General features: G+C 37.8%; 1 protein-coding gene across 3 annotated transcripts in view; it reads right to left on the reverse strand.

Annotated features, from left to right (window-relative positions):
- Nucleotides 1–472: 472 nt before the first annotated feature.
- LOC139139209 (dual E2 ubiquitin-conjugating enzyme/E3 ubiquitin-protein ligase BIRC6-like) overlaps nucleotides 473–20,009 on the reverse strand; it is a 92,001-nt gene continuing 72,464 nt past the window's right edge. For all 3 annotated transcript variants that reach the window (XM_070708038.1, XM_070708037.1, XM_070708039.1), the window contains exons 13-25: nucleotides 18,647–18,707; nucleotides 17,020–17,555; nucleotides 14,671–14,718; nucleotides 14,016–14,052; nucleotides 13,265–13,353; nucleotides 12,407–12,612; nucleotides 10,186–10,306; nucleotides 9,808–9,942; nucleotides 9,241–9,321; nucleotides 8,526–8,566; nucleotides 7,657–7,794; nucleotides 6,564–6,766; nucleotides 473–3,577 (exon numbers count right to left, since the gene is read on the reverse strand). In XM_070708038.1, the coding sequence (XP_070564139.1) occupies nucleotides 3,327–3,577; nucleotides 6,564–6,766; nucleotides 7,657–7,794; nucleotides 8,526–8,566; nucleotides 9,241–9,321; nucleotides 9,808–9,942; nucleotides 10,186–10,306; nucleotides 12,407–12,612; nucleotides 13,265–13,353; nucleotides 14,016–14,052; nucleotides 14,671–14,718; nucleotides 17,020–17,555; nucleotides 18,647–18,707 (1,947 nt within the window). In that variant the 3' untranslated portion in view covers nucleotides 473–3,326. The remainder of the gene's footprint in view (nucleotides 3,578–6,563; nucleotides 6,767–7,656; nucleotides 7,795–8,525; nucleotides 8,567–9,240; nucleotides 9,322–9,807; nucleotides 9,943–10,185; nucleotides 10,307–12,406; nucleotides 12,613–13,264; nucleotides 13,354–14,015; nucleotides 14,053–14,670; nucleotides 14,719–17,019; nucleotides 17,556–18,646; nucleotides 18,708–20,009) is intronic.

Raw genomic sequence — 20,009 nt, forward strand, 5'->3', positions numbered from 1 at the left:
TAACCTGAATTCTGGCACTTACAGATATGCAATTTAATTTACCCAGTGTGTATCTAATTTCCACTCTGGAAACAAAGCACCACAATGGTCGTATGGCCCTTTGTTGATAGGGTGACATTAAATAAACACTTGGTACATCAAATTTTTAGGAACTGCTTATGCAGGCCTCACAAGGGAATGATGTATGGTCAAATAAAACATTCCCTATATTTCCTTCATAAAGGGCACTTTCATGTACAATAGTCATGATTTGCAATGGCACATTTCTCATAGGTGTACTATGACTTGCTCAGTTCAATCTACAGTGCCCTCTAGTGGCCAAATCTGTACGTGATCTATATCTACCAACAAAACAAAATGCAAAGCCACTGGGTGCGGGTGGGAGTAATTTTTCATTTTAATCTCTTCAAACATAAGCAAAATTTAACACAACAACAACAAACGAAAAAATATTGCATCTGAACATTTAACATGATATTGAAAAGTTTATTTTACAACAGCACAAACTGAAAGACAACACAAATTCACTTGGTATAGGAATATCACTTGTGTGCAGCAGAAAAATCTGCTACAATACCAGAACATTTTGAATGAAGCACATATTGCAACCAAGTGATGATGACACTGATAATATGATATTTTACTAGACTGACAAATCTATAGTGATCTCTTTGTACCTAATATTAATGAGTTGTACTCAACACTGTCACACACAATGTAGACAGTCTTGTGAATGTGCCGTGGAATGGATTTTATGAATGAATCCAACATGCAAAGAAATTCTCTGTGTGAAATTCTCACCCTGAAATCACGATAAGTCACATGTAAGCTGTTTTGTGTCTGTGCCAGAAGAGATTACAAGATACTAATTGTGCAAGTTACATTATACCTGGGTTGGCTCTCCGTGGTGTCAGTGCATTTTCTGCACTGTGTATCTGGACCATGTCGTAGTTCAGGGGTGGGTGGGGTGGGGTGGGTTATGGCAATGGGCAACAGCTTTCCAAGGTAATGAATTGGAAGTCATAAACATGGGATTCTATAGAGTGAGTTTAAAGATGAGAACATACTGACATTATTTACACAAATTCTCATGCATATCACGCGGAGGTTATGCAGGAGATAAATATGCATGTGATGCCCAGATTATCAGAATCAGTGATTACGCCAAAATTACAGGACACAATTCTTGCAAGAGCCGCGAGCTAAAATTCTGGTTTCCATGGGATTTGTCACAAGCACTTAGAGTTATTTTGTCAAGCTCTGAAATCCTTGTTTCTGAGGAAAAGTATTTGGAGTTATGAAACAAAGAAGTCCATGGTTTGTATGAACAAATATGACTGGTGTGTAGCCATCTTGTTGTCTTTACTTAGTTATTGAGTCAATATCTTGAAAAAAGTCTGATTGTAAGCATCTTTCATTCCCATGAGTACGGTAACCTACAAGACTGGTCTCAAGAATGACTCCATTTACTTGACAAGTACAACAGATCAAATGGTTCAAAAAGAGAGCTTGGATTTTATTGGGTAAAAAATGCAACCAGTATAACAGTTCAGCATTGATAGTCTTGTGCTAGCCTGTAAAGGTAGGATGCACCTCAGGCACAGATATTCTGACTCTAAAACTTTACCATATTCTTATGGCCTACCACTTGTGGGGGCTCATTTTGAAGCTCATAGACTAACTAAAGTTTTCACCAGCTTAGTTTTGTGACAATCGGGAATTTAATTTTCCACCATAGAGAGAACCCAGGGATGGCGGCCATTTTGAATTTCAAGTATCGGTAAATACTGGGCAATTTGTTTCTGTAGTACCAAATTTGCATGGTGAACCCTGATTTTTATATTTGATATTGAAACGGAATGGTTGAAAGTTTGCTTGAGGAAAGTGTGGGCAAGTCTTTCATCTTCGAGGCGCAAACTACCTAAATTTTAGCATTTATTGGACAAATGAAAGCTGACATATTTACTGGATCTAGTGACACTCAAACGTTAAAGTTGCACTTAGATGACAAGAAGGAAAGTTTTGCTTTTGGATGTGCCAAGACAATCATATTAGTTAGCTGCTCTTGTAGAATGGTACAAAGCCACTCTGCCAATCTCATAAGAATAGGTCTGTACATCTACAGATGTCCAATATTTGTATTAATTTGCTCTTTTTAACTTGGTATTGAAAATATGAAAAATCTTTCAATGTCAAGGAAAATACAGAAGGTATTTTTCTCCACCTAGTAAAAGTACCCTAACATTTGAATATTTCAGATGATGGTTTGACAAAGTCATTATTTTTCATGAAAAAACAAGATAACAAAGATTATAAATTTCTGTGTTTTCTCTATTTTCCATATGCACTGTACACACCACAGCATGCATTATACATACTGGTAAAGGTGGTATGCAAAACTGGCAACTTGTGATGCTGCAGAGCTTGAGTTTCCCACCACAAACTTAGTATTTACTTATTTATTTACTATGGGCCGTCAACTTCAGTCAGATCCAACTTGCACAAAATGGACCCCTTCATCTCTAAACGTTGGTTATCCAAAATATTTTGAATGGAGTGGGTGAATCTACACACATGGATAATGGGGATGTGACCAACAGTTTTAGTCACTATGATTGCAGCGTAAAAAATAACAACAACTACAGTTCCAGTTGCAGTATGATGTGAATTACATAATTTTCACAGACATTTGAAGTTTCTTCAACATCTACTGATGTGGCAACAAGAGAGCTAATTCACTCGAACATGATGCACATGATGACAAACACAAAATATAATAAAAAAATGAAAAAAGTTGTCTCAAATGTACGTGACACCAAATAAAAAAAATGACTTGTGGAAATATCAAATACAACAAACATGATACAATGTGTCAAATACAACAAACATGATACAATGTGTCAAATACAACAAACATGATACAATGTGTCAAATACAACAAACATGATACAATGTGACAACTTTTTATCAGGCTTGTACATCAGGATTCTTAATCAACAAAAATGTCTCTCCCACCAATAACAGTCATGACATTCAGTGGCCAGGGGAGAATCACAAGCAAAGAACTGTACAACCAAATTTATTGCACCTGCCATGAAAAAAAAGATAAATCATTTATGTGGGTGTGTATCACCCTCTTAAATCTTGCATGTATAACTGTCCCTGTAGACTCTTTGAGCCACGGGGGAACTTCTCTGTATATACATATATATCTCTTGAACACAACAACACCATCTGTCAAATCTTGAGATTTCAAACCTAGCACAGTCCTGCTAGGATAGAGTTCATTTATTTTCAGATCACGGGACCGGGTGGAGAATCAGGCACTATGCACTACTTTGCTTGCAGCTTTCCTGTAATCCATCTGGTTTCTGCAGCTTCTTGAGCTCTGTCCGTAGGTTGGTCACCTGTTTCTGCATCTTGGTGTCCTTGGGGTTGTCTTTCAACCAGCCCTCCACCTCCTGAAGTATCTTGTCTCTCTTCAAGTAAAAGTGTGTCTGGATGACCTCCTCCAGGCCGGGAGGTGGACGCTGCAGTTGGGCCACCATTGCGTATTTGATGTTGTTGATTTTAACCTCTGATGTTGGTGAAAGAGAAGTACAAAAAAGTTAAATGAAGACAAAGTTGTTTCATATTGTTTACAGTGTTTTGTAAAAGAAGGAGATTAAAGGTGGAGCCTCCCTTTATAAGGGCGTGAAGCTATGGCGGCGTTCAAACAGGCAACACATGGACACTAGCTCCAGAAAATGCCACTTTTTAGTTTTTTTCCGGCTGTAAAAATGCAGACAGACTGCCAAGCGGTTAGCGTGAAGCTGCTGCGGATCAAACTCTGTGGTTATATTCAAATTCTAACGTGACTGGAAGGCAATTTTTTAGGAAATTCAAGCATTAGTGGTGGGGAATCAATGACTGTTGGTGATTTGAACAGACCGTCAATCAAATGCTTGTATAAACTCTGTTTGCAGGATTAGCAAATGGTGCCAAAAGGTTGAGATCAGTTTGTGTAATTAATGTTATAGAAATCAAACATCATACTAGCCAAGTGTTTGACTGGGAGGAACTCCGCTAATGCGAGAATCTGGGATTGAAAATTGCGACTTTAAGGCTAGCACTGATAAGAGCGAGATTTCTTGAACTGAAAGACAGCTTGCAGGAATAAAATCTGTCAAGGTCCACCAAGTTGCTGATTCAAGCATATTTTGATAGGAAATTCATGGTGAAACAAGTCATCGTTGATGACACAGTCCCCACTTGTTAATGGGTACTTTGATTACAGGTCCTCAGAGAGGATAGAGTCCTCTTCATTAGGTCTGTGATAAAAATACTTTTGAATAAATTCGCTTGATACATGTCTGAGCTGTAGTTCAGGACATGAAAAAATCGTAATAAAATGGCCACATGGTGGCCTTATTGGATCGTATCACAAAACAAATCAATGTGCATATGTATGACATAGGTCAATGTCCTTGTACCAACTTTGAATAAAATCTGTTGAAACATGCCTGAGTAATGGCTCTGTACATGAAAAAATCGTAATAAAATGGCCGCCTAGCAGCCATATTGGATCGTATCACAAAACAAATTGACGTGCATATGTATGACATAGGTCAATGTCCTTGTACCAACTTTGAATAAAATCAGTTGAGATATGCCTGAGTTATGGCTCTGTACATGAAAAAAATTGAAAAAAATGGCCTTAAGGCAGCCATATTGGATTGCATCACAAAACAAATTGGTGTGCATATCTATGTCATCGGTAAATGTCCTTGTACCAACTTTGAATAAAATGGGTTGAAACATGCCTGAGTAATGGCTCTATACATGAAAAAATCGTAATAAAATTGCCACACGACAGCCATATTGGATCGTACCACAAAACAAATTGACATGCATCTGTATGACATATGAAGTAATCCTTGTAACAAGTTTGAATGAAATCGCTCCAGGCATCTCTGAGATGTCTGCGTGAACGGACGCACGCACGCACGCACGCATGCACGGACATGACCTATAAGTCCCCCCAGATGGTTCTGTGGGGACTAAAACCATCTGCACAAAGTTTCATCAAATTTGGTACAGTTGTACCAGAAACAGCGCTCTAATCTTGAATTATGCAAATTAGACCTAATTATGCATGCCACACCAATATAAATAGACCTGCATGTGTATACCATAGTGTAGTATCCTTGTACCAAGTTTAAAAAGAATTGGCACAGGAATATCTCAGATATCTGCATTCATGAGCCCCTATGCATAGACACAGCATTAGTATTAATTTCATCCTGGAACCCCTGTGGATCATACCTGGGGACCCTGTGGATGGATATCAAATACAGGAAAGAAAACGGCCGTCACACAGCCATTTATGATCGAATCAGTACAAAAATCGGCGTGCATATATATGTGATAAGGATTAATATAGGTACCAACTTTCAATGCAATCACGCCCGGCATCTCTGAGAAATTAATGTGAATGAACGTACAGTCGTAAAAATATAGGAAACAAAATGGCCGCCACGCAGCCATTTTAGACCAGATCAAAATAAAAATCAATGTGCATATGTATAACATATAGAGTAATCTATGTACCAAGTTTGAATGGAATCGCTCTTAGAATCACTGAGAAATTTGCGTGAACATACGCACCGTCATCAAATACAGGAAACAAAATGGCTGCCAGACGGCCATTTTGAATCGGATCCTAAAACAAATCGACGTGCATATGTATGGCATAGATGATAATCCTTGTACCAAGTTTGAATCAAATCGCTACAGGCGTCTCTGAGATATCTGCGTGAACGGACGGACGGACGCACGGACGCACGGACGGACGGACGCACACACGCACGCACGGACATGACCAAACCTATAAGTCCCCCCGAGCGGTGTCCGTGGGGACTAAAAAATTACAAACATTATGGTGTGGTTAACATGCTTTTTCTAATTAAGAAATACAAAAAGAAAACAACATATTTCTGGTAGAGTGTGAGTTAAGAAAACAAGAATACTCCTGATTGTCTTCATTAAATTTATCCTCCGTATAGACAGAGTACACCTTATCACACTCATTTCTTTCATTTCAAATATATTTTCTCCTTTTCAGAAGGTCTACAAGATCCATAGATTACGAGAACTGGAAAGTTGCAGATCAGCTACAATGCTATTCATTCTTAAAGAAGATACCTTCTCTTATACCAGGCGTAAACACAGAACTGAGCTGAAGTGATGGGTGTACATGAAGAACAGTCGGACCCAATACAGAGCAACTGTCAAATGTCATGGATTTATGGGATTCAAATCAGGGGTACAGGTTCAGCCCCTGATCCTAATCCTAACTCAAATCAATGCTACAAATCCCTGTGGACCCAACATTTGTCTCCTACCGGATGCTTCGTTCTTGATGATTTCCAAATGATGCACATCTTTTGCACCTAATCTAGCCCCAACATAGCATGCCCCTTATTAGACAATCAGACAGCAGTGAGGTAGTTTTGTTACATGATCAGGATGCAATTTTGTGGGTTGGTGCAATCAATCAACAGCGCCCTCTCTGTCAACTTTACCTTGATTGTACTCTTTACTGTGCTTCCTACCAGAGTCTGTGCCAATTTCTTGCTCATAGCCAGGTTCATTGAAGTAGGGTTCAGCCACTAGGATGAGTGACTGTATTGAGATCAATACTTGTAACACTGTGGAGGTTTCATTCCATTGCTCCCCACCCTGTCCTTCCCAAGTACCGAGCAAGGACAAGCACACCTTACCAGAGCTGAGGATTAAACCAAATATGATAATTAGGATTGAAAACGGAGATGAATTTCTTTCTTATCCTTGCTGATCTAGACTAGGCATGTCCACCATTTTTTCACATTTGCTTCATAAAACCCAATAGCATATTGAAAGGACCACATGTTTCATGACATCAGACAATATTAATATCTGTAGAATTGCATGTATGAATAAGTTCAGAATGGTGAACTTATGGTTGTCATCTTGCTGCGCATCAGAATTACCATCATACATAAATATTTGTGGTTTTGTCATTTTCAATTCAGTAGTTGGACCTTGTGAGCTCATGAAAAAAATGAATATACATTATATGACCCAGCACTGCTTTTGTGAAACACTTACAACCAGAAACAAATCTCTAATTTTTTTGGCTTTCTTTCTGAACATTACAGGAGACTCTGCTATAGTCTTACATGATAAGTCTTGTGTCACTAAAAATATTCAAGACTCAATCCTTTTTCTCTGAGGGGGTTACAGTACAAAATTGACTAAATTTAATTGAATGCACGCTCCATTTGCAATAACCTTGCAGATCAAACTATTTTCACAAAAGTTCTTATCGATTTGATCTGCTGTCTATTCCTTGCTCATCAAAAGCCAAAATCTGGATGTTTACTTTCAGAATATCAAAATTAAACTAATTTTTTTGTTTTGAATTTGTCTGTGATATCAAGGGCACAACAGAGATGTTTCACCAAAGTAAAATTTGGTTTAAAATCAAAAAAGGAATGACTTTCCCAAACATATGTATTTGTATTTCTGTTATTTCTGGAAATATAGTCAACTGATGATGGGTCTACAGACTACACTGATAACATAAGGTTAACAAACGTATTATTTTATCTACCTATTCCAAAATTGTGCACTTACTTGTAAAGATTGGGGTTGAATCTGACAGAACCATTACCCGTGGTCTGCAGATTGACTTGAGGTGGAACCTTGGGATAGTTACTTGGAAAAAATATGTCAAACAGATAACAACCTCCGGAGTACGGAGTCCCTTCTGGCCTGCAAGTTGTTGACAAAATTGTTAGAAAATATATTAAATTTGGGTTGAGAGATAAAAATATATGAATTATTACCATATGTAGAGAAGATAGTGTACAGAGTGTTTCCATTATTACTTATGTTTTGTAAGTATATCGCCCTCACTGGGCAAACAACTGCTGTGATATCATGTACCAATATATCCCTTTTCCTGCCAAGTCCATATTTCACCATCAGGTCAAGATGGTTAAAATTTATGAAACACAACATATTCCATATGGTGTATTTTAACATAATATTGAACATTTGGAAGCTGTTGAAAACAGAGATGGTGTAAAATGGATTTTTTTGGACTAAAGATGCTATAACAGACCAAGCCAAGTGGGTGAAAATACCTCACGTTTTGGCTCAATACTGCTTTTTACTGACTTGGCTGACGGGGAAGTGATACTGTCTGGCAGGAACAGGGATATACATATTATAATTCTACTGTGTTGATCGTGTTTGCAGTGTGGCTCTTTAATAATGTGACACTTATTCATGCATGCATTAATACCTAAAAACTCTTCCTGGACCAGGTGTACATGATAAATATGCAAATGTCACATTTTGAAAATTCAATCGTAATTTGTGAAAGGTGATGACAAACACCTGATATCTGACAATGCTCCCTTACTCAATATTTTCACACATCATGAAAAAATACTAAGAATGCTCAATTTTTGCAAGAAAAATAACAATCGGTAACCTACCCAATGATTAGTGCTTGCATAAGATTTATTTTCTCGTCATCCTGTAAAAAAAAAATCAAATTTACATTCATGTCAGTCTGGAAGGCTGCAGTCAATGATGTAACTCATGGACATGTAATGGAAGAAATGCTCACATTCAAATTAACACAATGCAGAGATTGCTTTTCTATGCTTGCATTTTATATGCCACAAGATCTGTGGCCTAGTATCAGAAACATAGCCTGCAATAATCATCCTGGAGCATCAATTTGCTGGAGCGTGTTCAAAAACTGACAAGGACTTCAATGGAACTGATGTGAGATAACATTACACATGCAATACACAGTTACTGTATTATCTACCAATAACTTTCCTGGTTACTCAAAGCCCTTCATATTTGTTGTAAGCAACATAACACTGACATGACAGCAGTCATTGTGTAAGTTGACTTTGTTTACTTGAAAGTTGCTAGGGTAGTCTAGGAGCTCCCTAAAATTGTTAGTGTTTAACTTACATATCATAACATGTGATGACCCATACCATGCCAGTACTGGTATTTGATGGTAAACGTCATCAGCATGAAGCATTATGGGTATAGGCGATGATTATCAGAATAAGCACAACCTCATAAACAAAACATAATCTATATCCACGTACAAACACATGCAGAACATAATATTATGCACATGACAAAGACTATTCCCACACGATATACGCAAACATAAGTGATATTTACCGTCCTGACAAATATTGCTGAGGATAAATCCAATGGAAGAGATGAAGATAACGATGTAAATTCTTGTGCTAGTCTGAAAACCTGTGTGAAAAAAATAATAAACAGCATCAAGTTCTGTTAAGTTAAACTAATAATCCATTACTGGAGGTCATAAACAGGCGTGACAGTCCATGCAAAACACACTGAAACTCAGATTCTTCCATCTAAAATAATTTTTTTAAAGTTACGTTATTCTTTTATGTATGTTTTAATCTATAGTTTTTCATAATTTTTACTCAACAAGGTATGAAATCATATTATCTCATTTAATTAAGAATGCTTCTTTCAGCAACATGCCATCAAAATTTTTTTTCAAGAGGCAGATGAGCACACAGTGTTTTTATGCTACAAATTCAAATTGTGTAAAATTTTCTGATCAAAGAAAACTTTTATAGGTACAGGATCACAATCACAACTAAGGACCATGAATGAGGCTTCATGCATATTAAACAAGTCATTGTAAATGACACAGTCCCTGCCATGCATATTAAAAACATCCTTGTAAAATTCTTTCAAGTGTGCACTCACCTGGCTGGAAAGTGGCTTGGCAGCTTTGTCAAATTGGGAAGCATAGTGGTGTATGTGAGCACCCGAGGTTGGAATTTCACAACTGTCAAACTGAAGCTCCTTCAAAGCTCTCTTATACCTCACATCAAGTGGCTCCTGTTCAGTGAATACATCAGAACAAAGTAATCAGGCAGAATCAGGATTGCTGTCATGTGACATAATAGGACCAATCTGATTGTTTGACATGCCAGTGTCATGTGACTCAGTATGACCAATGGAGTTACAGGATGTTGAAGTCATTGAAACAGCATTAACAACTGCCTGCTACATGTGATATGAATACAAAATTCTTCAGCTACTACTACACATTCAGCCTACAGACTCTGGAAAAGATCTTACCTCATCAGTTGATATGGAGATATCCATACTAACTGTCTCATCATTGGCGCTGTTACCCTTGGCGTCTTTGCCATGGCGACTCACAGCATTGGATACAATCTGAAACAGTGTTGCAAACCCTCTATGGAAAGAAATACAAACAAGATTTTAGTTTTGGCACTTTGTTCAAATCTGGAGAAATACTCTATGGAAATACAGTGAATGAAAATAATCTGACACAAGAATTCACTGTAATTTTTGTCAAAGTTAGAACAGTATCAAATCTGTTGAAAAAACATGTACCAGTGTTCGCGGTGACTTTTTTCTCCTCGCGTACGGCATACGCATTAGTCTGCTAAAATTGCGTAATGGCTGGATTTGAGTGCGTAATTTCACTTCCGCACTCGATTGATGAAAAAACTGACTGCAAAATACAATGTGCCGTTGAATAAACCTACACTACATATTCGGATTGTACGATGTAACATTATTTTAATGAAAACAGTTTAACGAACAACTTGAACAATGTTGAAACGTAACAGCGAAGGGTATACATGCGACCGTCAAAACCATCGGGCAACCCAAAAGTTAGAGTTATGGCAGCTTATCCAGACACTTCTGCAGTGTTCAAAATTTACCAGGATTCCGACGAGCTCTACCGATGAATCATTTTTTTCATGGACTCATAGCAAAGTTGAAAGAAAACAGATTTGTCTGCTCCGACGCCATGCTGCATGTGTGCTTGATCAAAATTTGGGAACAGCGAATTTTGGTGAAAAAACATCAATTTTGGTAAAAAGTCTGAGATTTCACATTTAAGTCAACTTACTATACATCTCTTACTTAGACTACAGGAACAAAAAAGTGGTTATTAAGCCACAAACAATGCTTCTATGCAGGTGTCTGATTTTGGGATAAAACGGCAATTTTGGTCAAAATCAGCAATTTTAATCAATATTTTGGCCATTTAAGTACTTTTGCGAACTTTTTTCATGATACCGCAGAGAAATATTTCAGTGAAATTAATTTACAATGTAACAATGCAGATTTCTTCATTTTCACCAAAAAATAGAGAAAACCTCAATTTTTGGTCAAAAATTCTCATTCCTGAAGCTTACTTTTTTCTTGAAAATTCACTTTTTAAAATCAGTGTATTATGAACAATCATTTTCAGCTGACATCTTGTAGGTAAAAGATCCTCTGAACGAAATTCAATTTCTAGAGCCTTTTTTAGAGTTGGGCCCACAGACTAAGAGTCGCGATGATCGTGCACGGTTGGCATTTATAAAATTTGTCACAACATTTCTGTCAATTACTCACTTTGTGTCATAAGTTCAGAAACTATCGCTCGCCTGAAAATTAGCAACGTAATTCATAGGCACAGCTGACATAAAAATGTGCCTGTGAACTACGCTGCCGATTTTTCAGACAACGCCCAGAGAATCCGAAACTTTCCACACAAAATGAGTGATTGACAGAAATGTGTTGCAAACAAATTTCGTCTGGTTGTCGCCTAAGGTCAGTCATGGGAGTGCTCTTGGAAACATTTTACTGTTATCCTCCCCACGACTGAGCTTAGGCGACAACCAGACGAAATTTGTTGCAACACATTTCTGTCAATCACTCATTTTGTGTGGAAAGTTTCGGATTCTCTGGGCGTTGTCTGAAAAATCGGCAGCGTAGTTCACAGGCACATTTTTATGTCAGCTGTGCCTATGAATTACGTTGCTAATTTCAGGCGAGCGATAGTTTCTGAAACTTATGACACAAAATGAGTAATTGACAACGCCCAGAGAATCCGAAACTTTCCACACAAAATGAGTGATTGACAGAAATGTGTTGCAACAAATTTCGTCTGGTTGTCGCCTAAGCTCAGTCGTGGGGAGTGCTTTCGGAAAACATTTACTGTTATCCTTTGCATATAGAAACGCAGAACAAGGAAAAAATGCGTAGAGAGTCAATTTTATTGCGTAAATACGCACAATTTTTGCGTAAACGCGAACTCTGATGTACCAAAAGTGCATTCATTTTAAATCTGACACTAACCAATTTAACTGGGTATTCAACAGTTTGGCAAGCCATTTCTCATCAAAATGTTCTCATCCTCAGAGGAGGATTCACCCTCTTTGAACTTCTCCCCTCCACTTGTCACCAATTAATCATAATTTTCCAATTTTGATTGTTGCAGACTCTTAGCACCAAACACAGTATGACACTGACACACTGTGGCAAATCATCTGACCTGGCTAGTTTCTCCTCAGCTGTCTTCTCAACCACAGAACTCTTTGGTGGATCAGTGGGCAGGGTCTGTACAACGTGCTCTATGGGACCAAACAAGTCATGTATCACCCAGGTCTCAATCTTCTGTTCCTTTGGATGGTCCTTCTTGGGTGCTTTGGGTATACTGCCATTGGCTGCTTTACCCATCCGTTCTAGTAACATATTGGCCTGCAACGCGGGAAATAGCATCTATTTTATTTCTAATCCATAAGATAATTCATTACCAGAAGTATTGGGTCCGAACGACGTCACTCCTTATCACATATTCTCAGTTTTCAGTATGTGGATCACAAAGGCAGACTAACCTACGGTACTTTGCCCTGTCACATGCACGGTACTTTGCCCTGTCACATGCATTTCCCTGTGCATAGGCTTAACCTGTCCACACCTAATTCCCTGTAGACAGGTCCACAATTACCACAGAAAACAATGGGTTTGGGCCATACCATGGTGGTAAGAGGGTTAAACTAATGTTTTCACGGATCATAGTCTATTGAAAACAACAGGGGTGCACCAAAGTCTTGTAATGAAAAGGTTACTGTGAAATCAAAACGTGAACAACACATGGATGAATACACTACGATAGAAGATATATTTTTGAGTGATACGATCACAAATTTCCTTTACAATAATGCACCAAAATATCCTGGAAAACCCTACGCATATTCAAATTGTACACACATCATTTAAACAATTTCATTGAAGTGGTCACGCAAGATATGGTAATACGATTTCGCAGTGCTCGTCGTTTATGAAACGGCTTTGGGCGAAATTCACTACCCTGTCTGAAAACTGTCACACTGAGAATACAGTGACATACCTTGCCTTCCAGGACTTCCAAGTGTTCATAGACAGACTGCTGTTGATGAGGTAAGGCACAGAGTAGACCAACTAACTTGGGTTGAACGGCTGTGCAAATTAAAATATGAGAAAAAGGAAGCCAGTTACAGTTAGCACTGTTACACATATAGCTGTCAATCTTATTTCTTAGAGATACGTGAAACTTTATAAGTCTTTTCTTGACAGATATTGATTATTTATTAAGAGTAAAGTAGACGCTGGTGTTTCAAATACTATGCAAGTTGATCTCATAAAAGTGAGAGACTTTTGAGTAAAATTAAATTGTTGATTTCACTTCACAAGTGTTATAACTGAGTGTATACAAAATACTTTTCTGTTAATTTTTTCACCGGGTAAAGTTTTGCTCTGCATTGTGTAACATTATATCTAATATCTTTGCACTGCTTCCTGTAAGTGTTGTCACTGAGACAGTTCCTGGGGGCTTGGAATATTTGTCCATGACTGAAGTTGAAAGCATTGTGTTATTGTAAATTGCCGTTAATTGTCCATGAATTCAGAAAACTATTTTTGATTGGTGCAAGGTTGATAGAGGTTTGCCATCTGAATAAGGACGGATGATTTCTCATCATGTACGCACGTACGATTCCAATCAGCTTTTGAAAAAGTTGTCTTCATCGGCAAAACCAACGTGATCAATATGATAGCCTAAATATACATAATATAAAACTTTGACATAGTTTTGGTTTAGTCATTATACTGTCACAACTTACCTATCTCCCTTATGATATCTAATATGGCTTTGTATAGCTGAAATGAGAACAGTAAGCGTCTATGAGAATTCAACTACACTCTCTCAAATATCCTACAATTTCCCCTTCATACGTCATCGATAATTACACAAACTTTTTGTGCAGGGCTTGATATTTTTGAACACAAGTGATTTGGTATTGGGAGTGCAATGACTAGGTGGACATGGATGAGTTGTTGCATTTTTTAATAGGCCATGTCAGAGAGTGGATTGAATATTTGGGTTTGTCTTTCATTTGTCTTTAACAGGGACAAAAAGTCATCAATCTATTGTGGAATGTGGCTGGATGACAGGGGATGGTGGTTGAACTAGTCGGCTGGTGTCATGTATGAATTATGAAGGGTTTAATGGAACACAGACTGTGCAATGGTATATCAGCATAGGTTGGAATAATAGCAGAGATGGGACTTTCTGATTGTAGTTTTTGACTGAAATACCAGTGTGCTGGTATGTTGGAATTATAAAACACATCATATTGGTTTATTCTGTGCTTATAACAATGTATGTTCCATTGGCTAACAACCAAAAGAGTACCTTGAATTAACGATTGCACTGATAAGTATGTAAATTGTAATGAACTTGGATTGTGAACTTGGGAGAACAAATGTTACACTTACCATTGTATGTCTGCAGATTTCTAGAAATGAGACATCTTTCAGGTAGGACTGCAACAAAGCAAGGCATGATGGGACTGAATATCTTGACAGAGTCAACAGACATTTATTTATGCAGTTTATCTTTATGTGATTACCAGTAATGTCTCTTTTCAAATTTGGTTTGTACAGTAAAATACTGACAGAAAATATCCTGAAACAAGTCATCGTTGATGACACAGTCCCCACTTGTTAATGGGTACTTTGATTACAGGTCCTCAGAGAGGATAGAGTCCTCTTCATTAGGTCTGTGATAAAAATACTTTGAATAAATTCGCTTGTACATGTGTGAGTTGTAGTTCAGGACATGGAAAAATCGTAATAAAATGGCCACACGGTGGCCATATTGGATCGTATCACAAAACAAATAAATGTGCATATGTATGACATAGGTCAATGTCCTTGTAGCAAATTTGATTAAAATTGGTTGAGATATGCCTGAGTTACGGCTTGTACATGAAAAAATCATAAAAAAATGGCCACACAGCAGCCATATTGGAATGTATCACAAAAAAAATTAATGTGCATATGTATGACATTGGTCAATCTCCTTGTACCAACTTTGAATAAATTCACTTGAAACATGTCTGAGTTATGGTTCTGGACATGAAAAAAATGTAATAAAATGGCACACGGCGGCCATATTGGATCGTATCACAAAAAAATCAATGTGCATGTGCATGACATAGGTCAATATCCTTGTACCAAGTTTGAATAAAATCGGTTGAGTTATGCCTGAGTTATGGCTCTGTACATGAAAAAATCGTAACAAAATGGCCGCAGAGCGGCCATATTGGATCGTATCACAAAACAAATTGATGTGTATAGCTATGACATTGGTCAATGTCCTTGTACCAACTTTGAATAAAATCTGTTGAAACATGCCTGAGTAATGGCTCTGTACATGAAAAAATCGTAACAAAATGGCTGCACGGCGGCCATATTGGATCGTATCACAAAAAAAATTGACGTGCATATCTATGACATTGGTCAATGTCCTTGTACCAACTTTGAATAAAATCAGTTGAAACATGCCTGAGTTATGGCTCTGTACATGAAAAAATCGTAATAAAATGGCCGCCTGGCAGCCATATTGGATCGCATTACAAAACAAATCGACGTGCATCTGTATGACATATGAAGTAATCCTTGTACCAAGTTTGAATGAAATCGCTCCAGGCATCTCTGAGATATCTGCGTGAACGGACGGACGCACGGATGCACGCACGCACGCACGGACATGACCAAACCTATAAGCCCCCCGGACGGTGTCCCTGGGGACTAAATAAACTGGAGGTATCAGGCACGTTAGGGATAATGTTTCAGAGATTGAAATTTTTACTTTAGTGTCTGCTTCTTGTATGGACTCCTTTTGAAGCCAAAGGAATGAACAAAGTTTTCATAGTTGTGTTTTCATGAAAATCAAAGATATCATTTTCCGCTGAGAGATAACCCGTGATATAACAGCCATTTTGTATTTGAAATATTTGATCTGACAAACCATTGCTTATTTGTTTCTTTTAATTCCAGTTCTTGCATGGTGACCGCTGATTTTTAACTTGACTATGAAAGAGAATTACTAAAAATTTCCCTGAGTAACGCTCCAGCATAACCTTGTAACTTTCTGTTTCACGGTGTGTGTTGCCATAACAAATAAGTCTGGCAGAGAACGTAGTAACAAATTTGGTCATGAATGTAGACATTACAAACAGAACACTTTTTGGCAGTAGTTAGGCCTGCTTATTCACTTCAATGCCAGTGAGACTTAAGCACAAAAAGCTCCATGATTATCAAGTAGTAGACAAAATTTCCAGCCAGCTTTTACTGCAAGACACCTTGTGACCACAGTCTACTCTTGCTAACAACGTATAGATGATAATTCTGGTGACCAGGTAATGCCACTCAACAACGAGGCCTTACAGTGATTAAACTTTGGTGCTGCTGAAGAATGCTGGGCTAAATCTTCTTTATGAGAAACAATTTACAATGCCCTCCTGTGATCAGTAGACCGGTTGCATCATCATCTATTCACAATGACACAACAGCTGAAGAAGGCAAATCGAAAACTATCGAAAGCAAATCGCTCTGAGTTACAGGAATTACGGCAAATAGAAACAATCAGGTTTTCTCAGGGGGCCTCCCTAAAGCTTTGCGATCCACTCTGACCCACTAGGTTTATGGTAATATATAAAATTGTTCACTGGGGTCCAGCATTCTTCGGTCTTGCCGGAACTTTTTTGTAAACCTTCGCGGGTATTTTTAGGGACCCTGTCAAGAGACCAGACAAATCTAATTCTGAGTAATTTGGCTTACCTCTAGAAAAGGCACTAACGCTGACCCTTCAAGTATACTATACACATCAGACACTGGGTCCACTGGTTCCAAAACTCCCTCATCACCGCTGCTACAACTGCTGTTGCTGTTACTACTACTGCTGCTACTACTGCTCGTACTTGCGTTCGCACTATTGTATCCACTACTACACCTACTTGTTGTTAACACAGTCTGTGAGGTGCTTGGGGAATTCGCAGCTGATGCTGCAGCGGTGGCTGCATTTGCAGTCAGTTTGGGGCTACCGCTGTTGGTAGCAGTGTCATTAACGCTGTTACACACACTGCAACTGGCTTTGCTGGGGCTTGCATAACTGGTCGAGGCAACCGGCGTCTTTTTACAATCGCCGCTTTTGTCACATTTCCCTTTGTTGCATGTACCTGACGCTTTGCTGACAAGATGACTTGGTCCATAACTCTGAAACAAGTGTCTGAGTTCAACTAAAATACAATTAAGGACGGACTCAATTTGTTTGTCTTTTTCCTTTTGAGCTGCTATGTATGCCGCGATATCCCAACCTGGTGGCAGATCAGAAAGACATGATATTACTGACCAAACATGACCTACACTAGCCTGCTGTTACAAGGCCTGTGATGATTTTTTTCACTTAGTTTGCATTGTATGTCGATTAAAAGTTAGTTCTTCTACAAGTATGTTGAAACACCTAATATTAAACTTATACACAGCATCTGTATGTGTAAAATGCACTGATTTGTTTACATTTGAATTCTATTCTTAACTAGGATTCACCTATCAACAATAACAATGTAGTTAACATGTGTACAGGCTGAGTTGACAAGTTGAGGGTACTATGCATCTAAGTATGCTTTGGGGAATAGAACAAAAAACTGCAGTTGACATTAATACAAATATTGTGAAAAAAATTGTCAAATGTTTCAGCTACTGGCCCTGTTTTAATGTTTTAAATTTCAAAAGTATGGTCTATCTATCTTCAAGTTGCATCTTTATAACCATACTAAGAGGTGATGCAGTTTAACGATTAGATGACCTCGCAGATAATACAGTTCTGCTGTGATTTTTCAAAACATCATACAGATTCCATCTGGTAGTGGAAAATGCAAATGATGAGCTAAATATTGATGGTGTGGAGTTACGAGAGCTAAAAATTTCACAACGACATGGCTCTCAAATCTGGTAATTCTGCAGAGAGTGCAGATAGTTTACATTAAAACTTTGCAAAATGATCTTTATAGAAATGTTACCCCTTAAAGGGAAATAAGCTGTAACTTGTGGCAAGTTTTTCAGTATTCTGCTTCTGTACATCAACTACCGTGTCTGACCCTAATCCGTTTGTCATGCTGAAATTTTGAGTATTCTTTTTGTCAACACAGCTTGTTTGTGTGTAGTGATCATTGTTTATTGTTTACAAATGAATTCTAGTCCGGACTTGAATACAATTTTCAACAATAACAATGTAGATTATACTCATATAGGTTGTGTTGATATGCTAAATACTTGGCATTAAATTACAGTTTAGGGATTCAATGCTGAAAGTGTAGGGAAACCACAAAACAAAAGTTCTGAAAAAAATAGCCAAAAGATACAGCTTATAGAGCTTTAAATACTATACAGGTCTTGACAGTATTACCTGGTCTGTGTCTGTGTCCATATCCAACACCTTTAGTCCAGTATTCCTTCTTTTTAGATTCCTTGTTGTGCAAAAAAAGAGAAGGAAAAAAATCCTGTGTTAAAAATGAAAAGGTAAAAAAGCCACTGATCTACAGCAAAGGAGAAGTTACTGAAGATTGAAATACAACAGGCATGCTTAGATATTGATTGCTGCTGAAGTCATTGATGGCAAACTTTTTTTTCTCATCAATCTTCTTGGATCAACAGTTCATCAGCATGAATTGATTTTCAGCATCTTTGATGAACAAGAAACAGGCAATTTCTGTGAGAAGAAACATCAATGTAAAATTTTGCACCAAAGAGATTGTCTGCCACTTTTAGGTTGATCGCACTTCAGCAGTATCAATCATGCTATAAACAAAACAAAAACACATGCGTTTTACAAAGTCATGCAGTGACTACACCACATAAAAACCGAAAATCTTCAAGATATAAGAAAATAAAACCCTTGTGCATTTAACTCGAACTCAAAATATTTGGACGGGGAAGAAGGGAGAAACATTTGGGCTTTATTATAACCAGTTAAGATCTACAGTACAGTAAGTGCTGATCGGTCATATGCAAGCTAAATCTGATTTGTCTTTTGGTGACATATTTTGTGAAAATTATGTACACAGGATCTTAAGTAACTTGGTATTCTGTTCTGACATACTATGTCCAAATGTGAAAACAAAACAAACGCTTCCATCTTTTATATTGGACAGGTAGGCAGTGCCATTTGGGAGTCAGTGATCTATGTCACTATAAGGATCAGATCTTTTGTTTATCACTGGTATTTGGATAATCAGCACTTACTGCAGGTGAGGGAGATATTTAATGAGATGCAGAGAATAAAAACGAAAGAAGTTGTGATCGGTAGAAGAAGCGGTGACTTAACACCTTGCACAGCCAATGGCATGCTACAACTGAAGAATGACAAAAAAAATTGCGTCATCGGGTATGACAGTTCATAGCAGTGTAACATTTTCGGAGCACTGAGAAATGTGATTGGTTGAAATTCTACAATAATGATTGATATGAACATCATAAATTAAGGTAGCTGGCTCCAAAAAATCTTTCCTTTCCTACCTATTTAGTGCACCTTTTGTGTTAGTATGTCTTTTGGTTAATACAGCCATGACCTCAATGTGACCTCCATGACCTCAATGTGACCTACATGTGAAAGTTCATGTCCATTCTCTTCTGGCAAACACATCCCAAGGACTCGCAATTCACAGACACAGAAACCCCAACGCTTGCACAGTATTCACGGACACTTAAAAACTGACTGATACTCAGCTATTATGGTTAAAAGTTAAACTTATTATATGATGGGCAAAATT

Source organism: Ptychodera flava, chromosome 8 (genome assembly GCF_041260155.1).
Source record: "Ptychodera flava strain L36383 chromosome 8, AS_Pfla_20210202, whole genome shotgun sequence".
NCBI lineage: Eukaryota > Metazoa > Hemichordata > Enteropneusta > Ptychoderidae > Ptychodera > Ptychodera flava.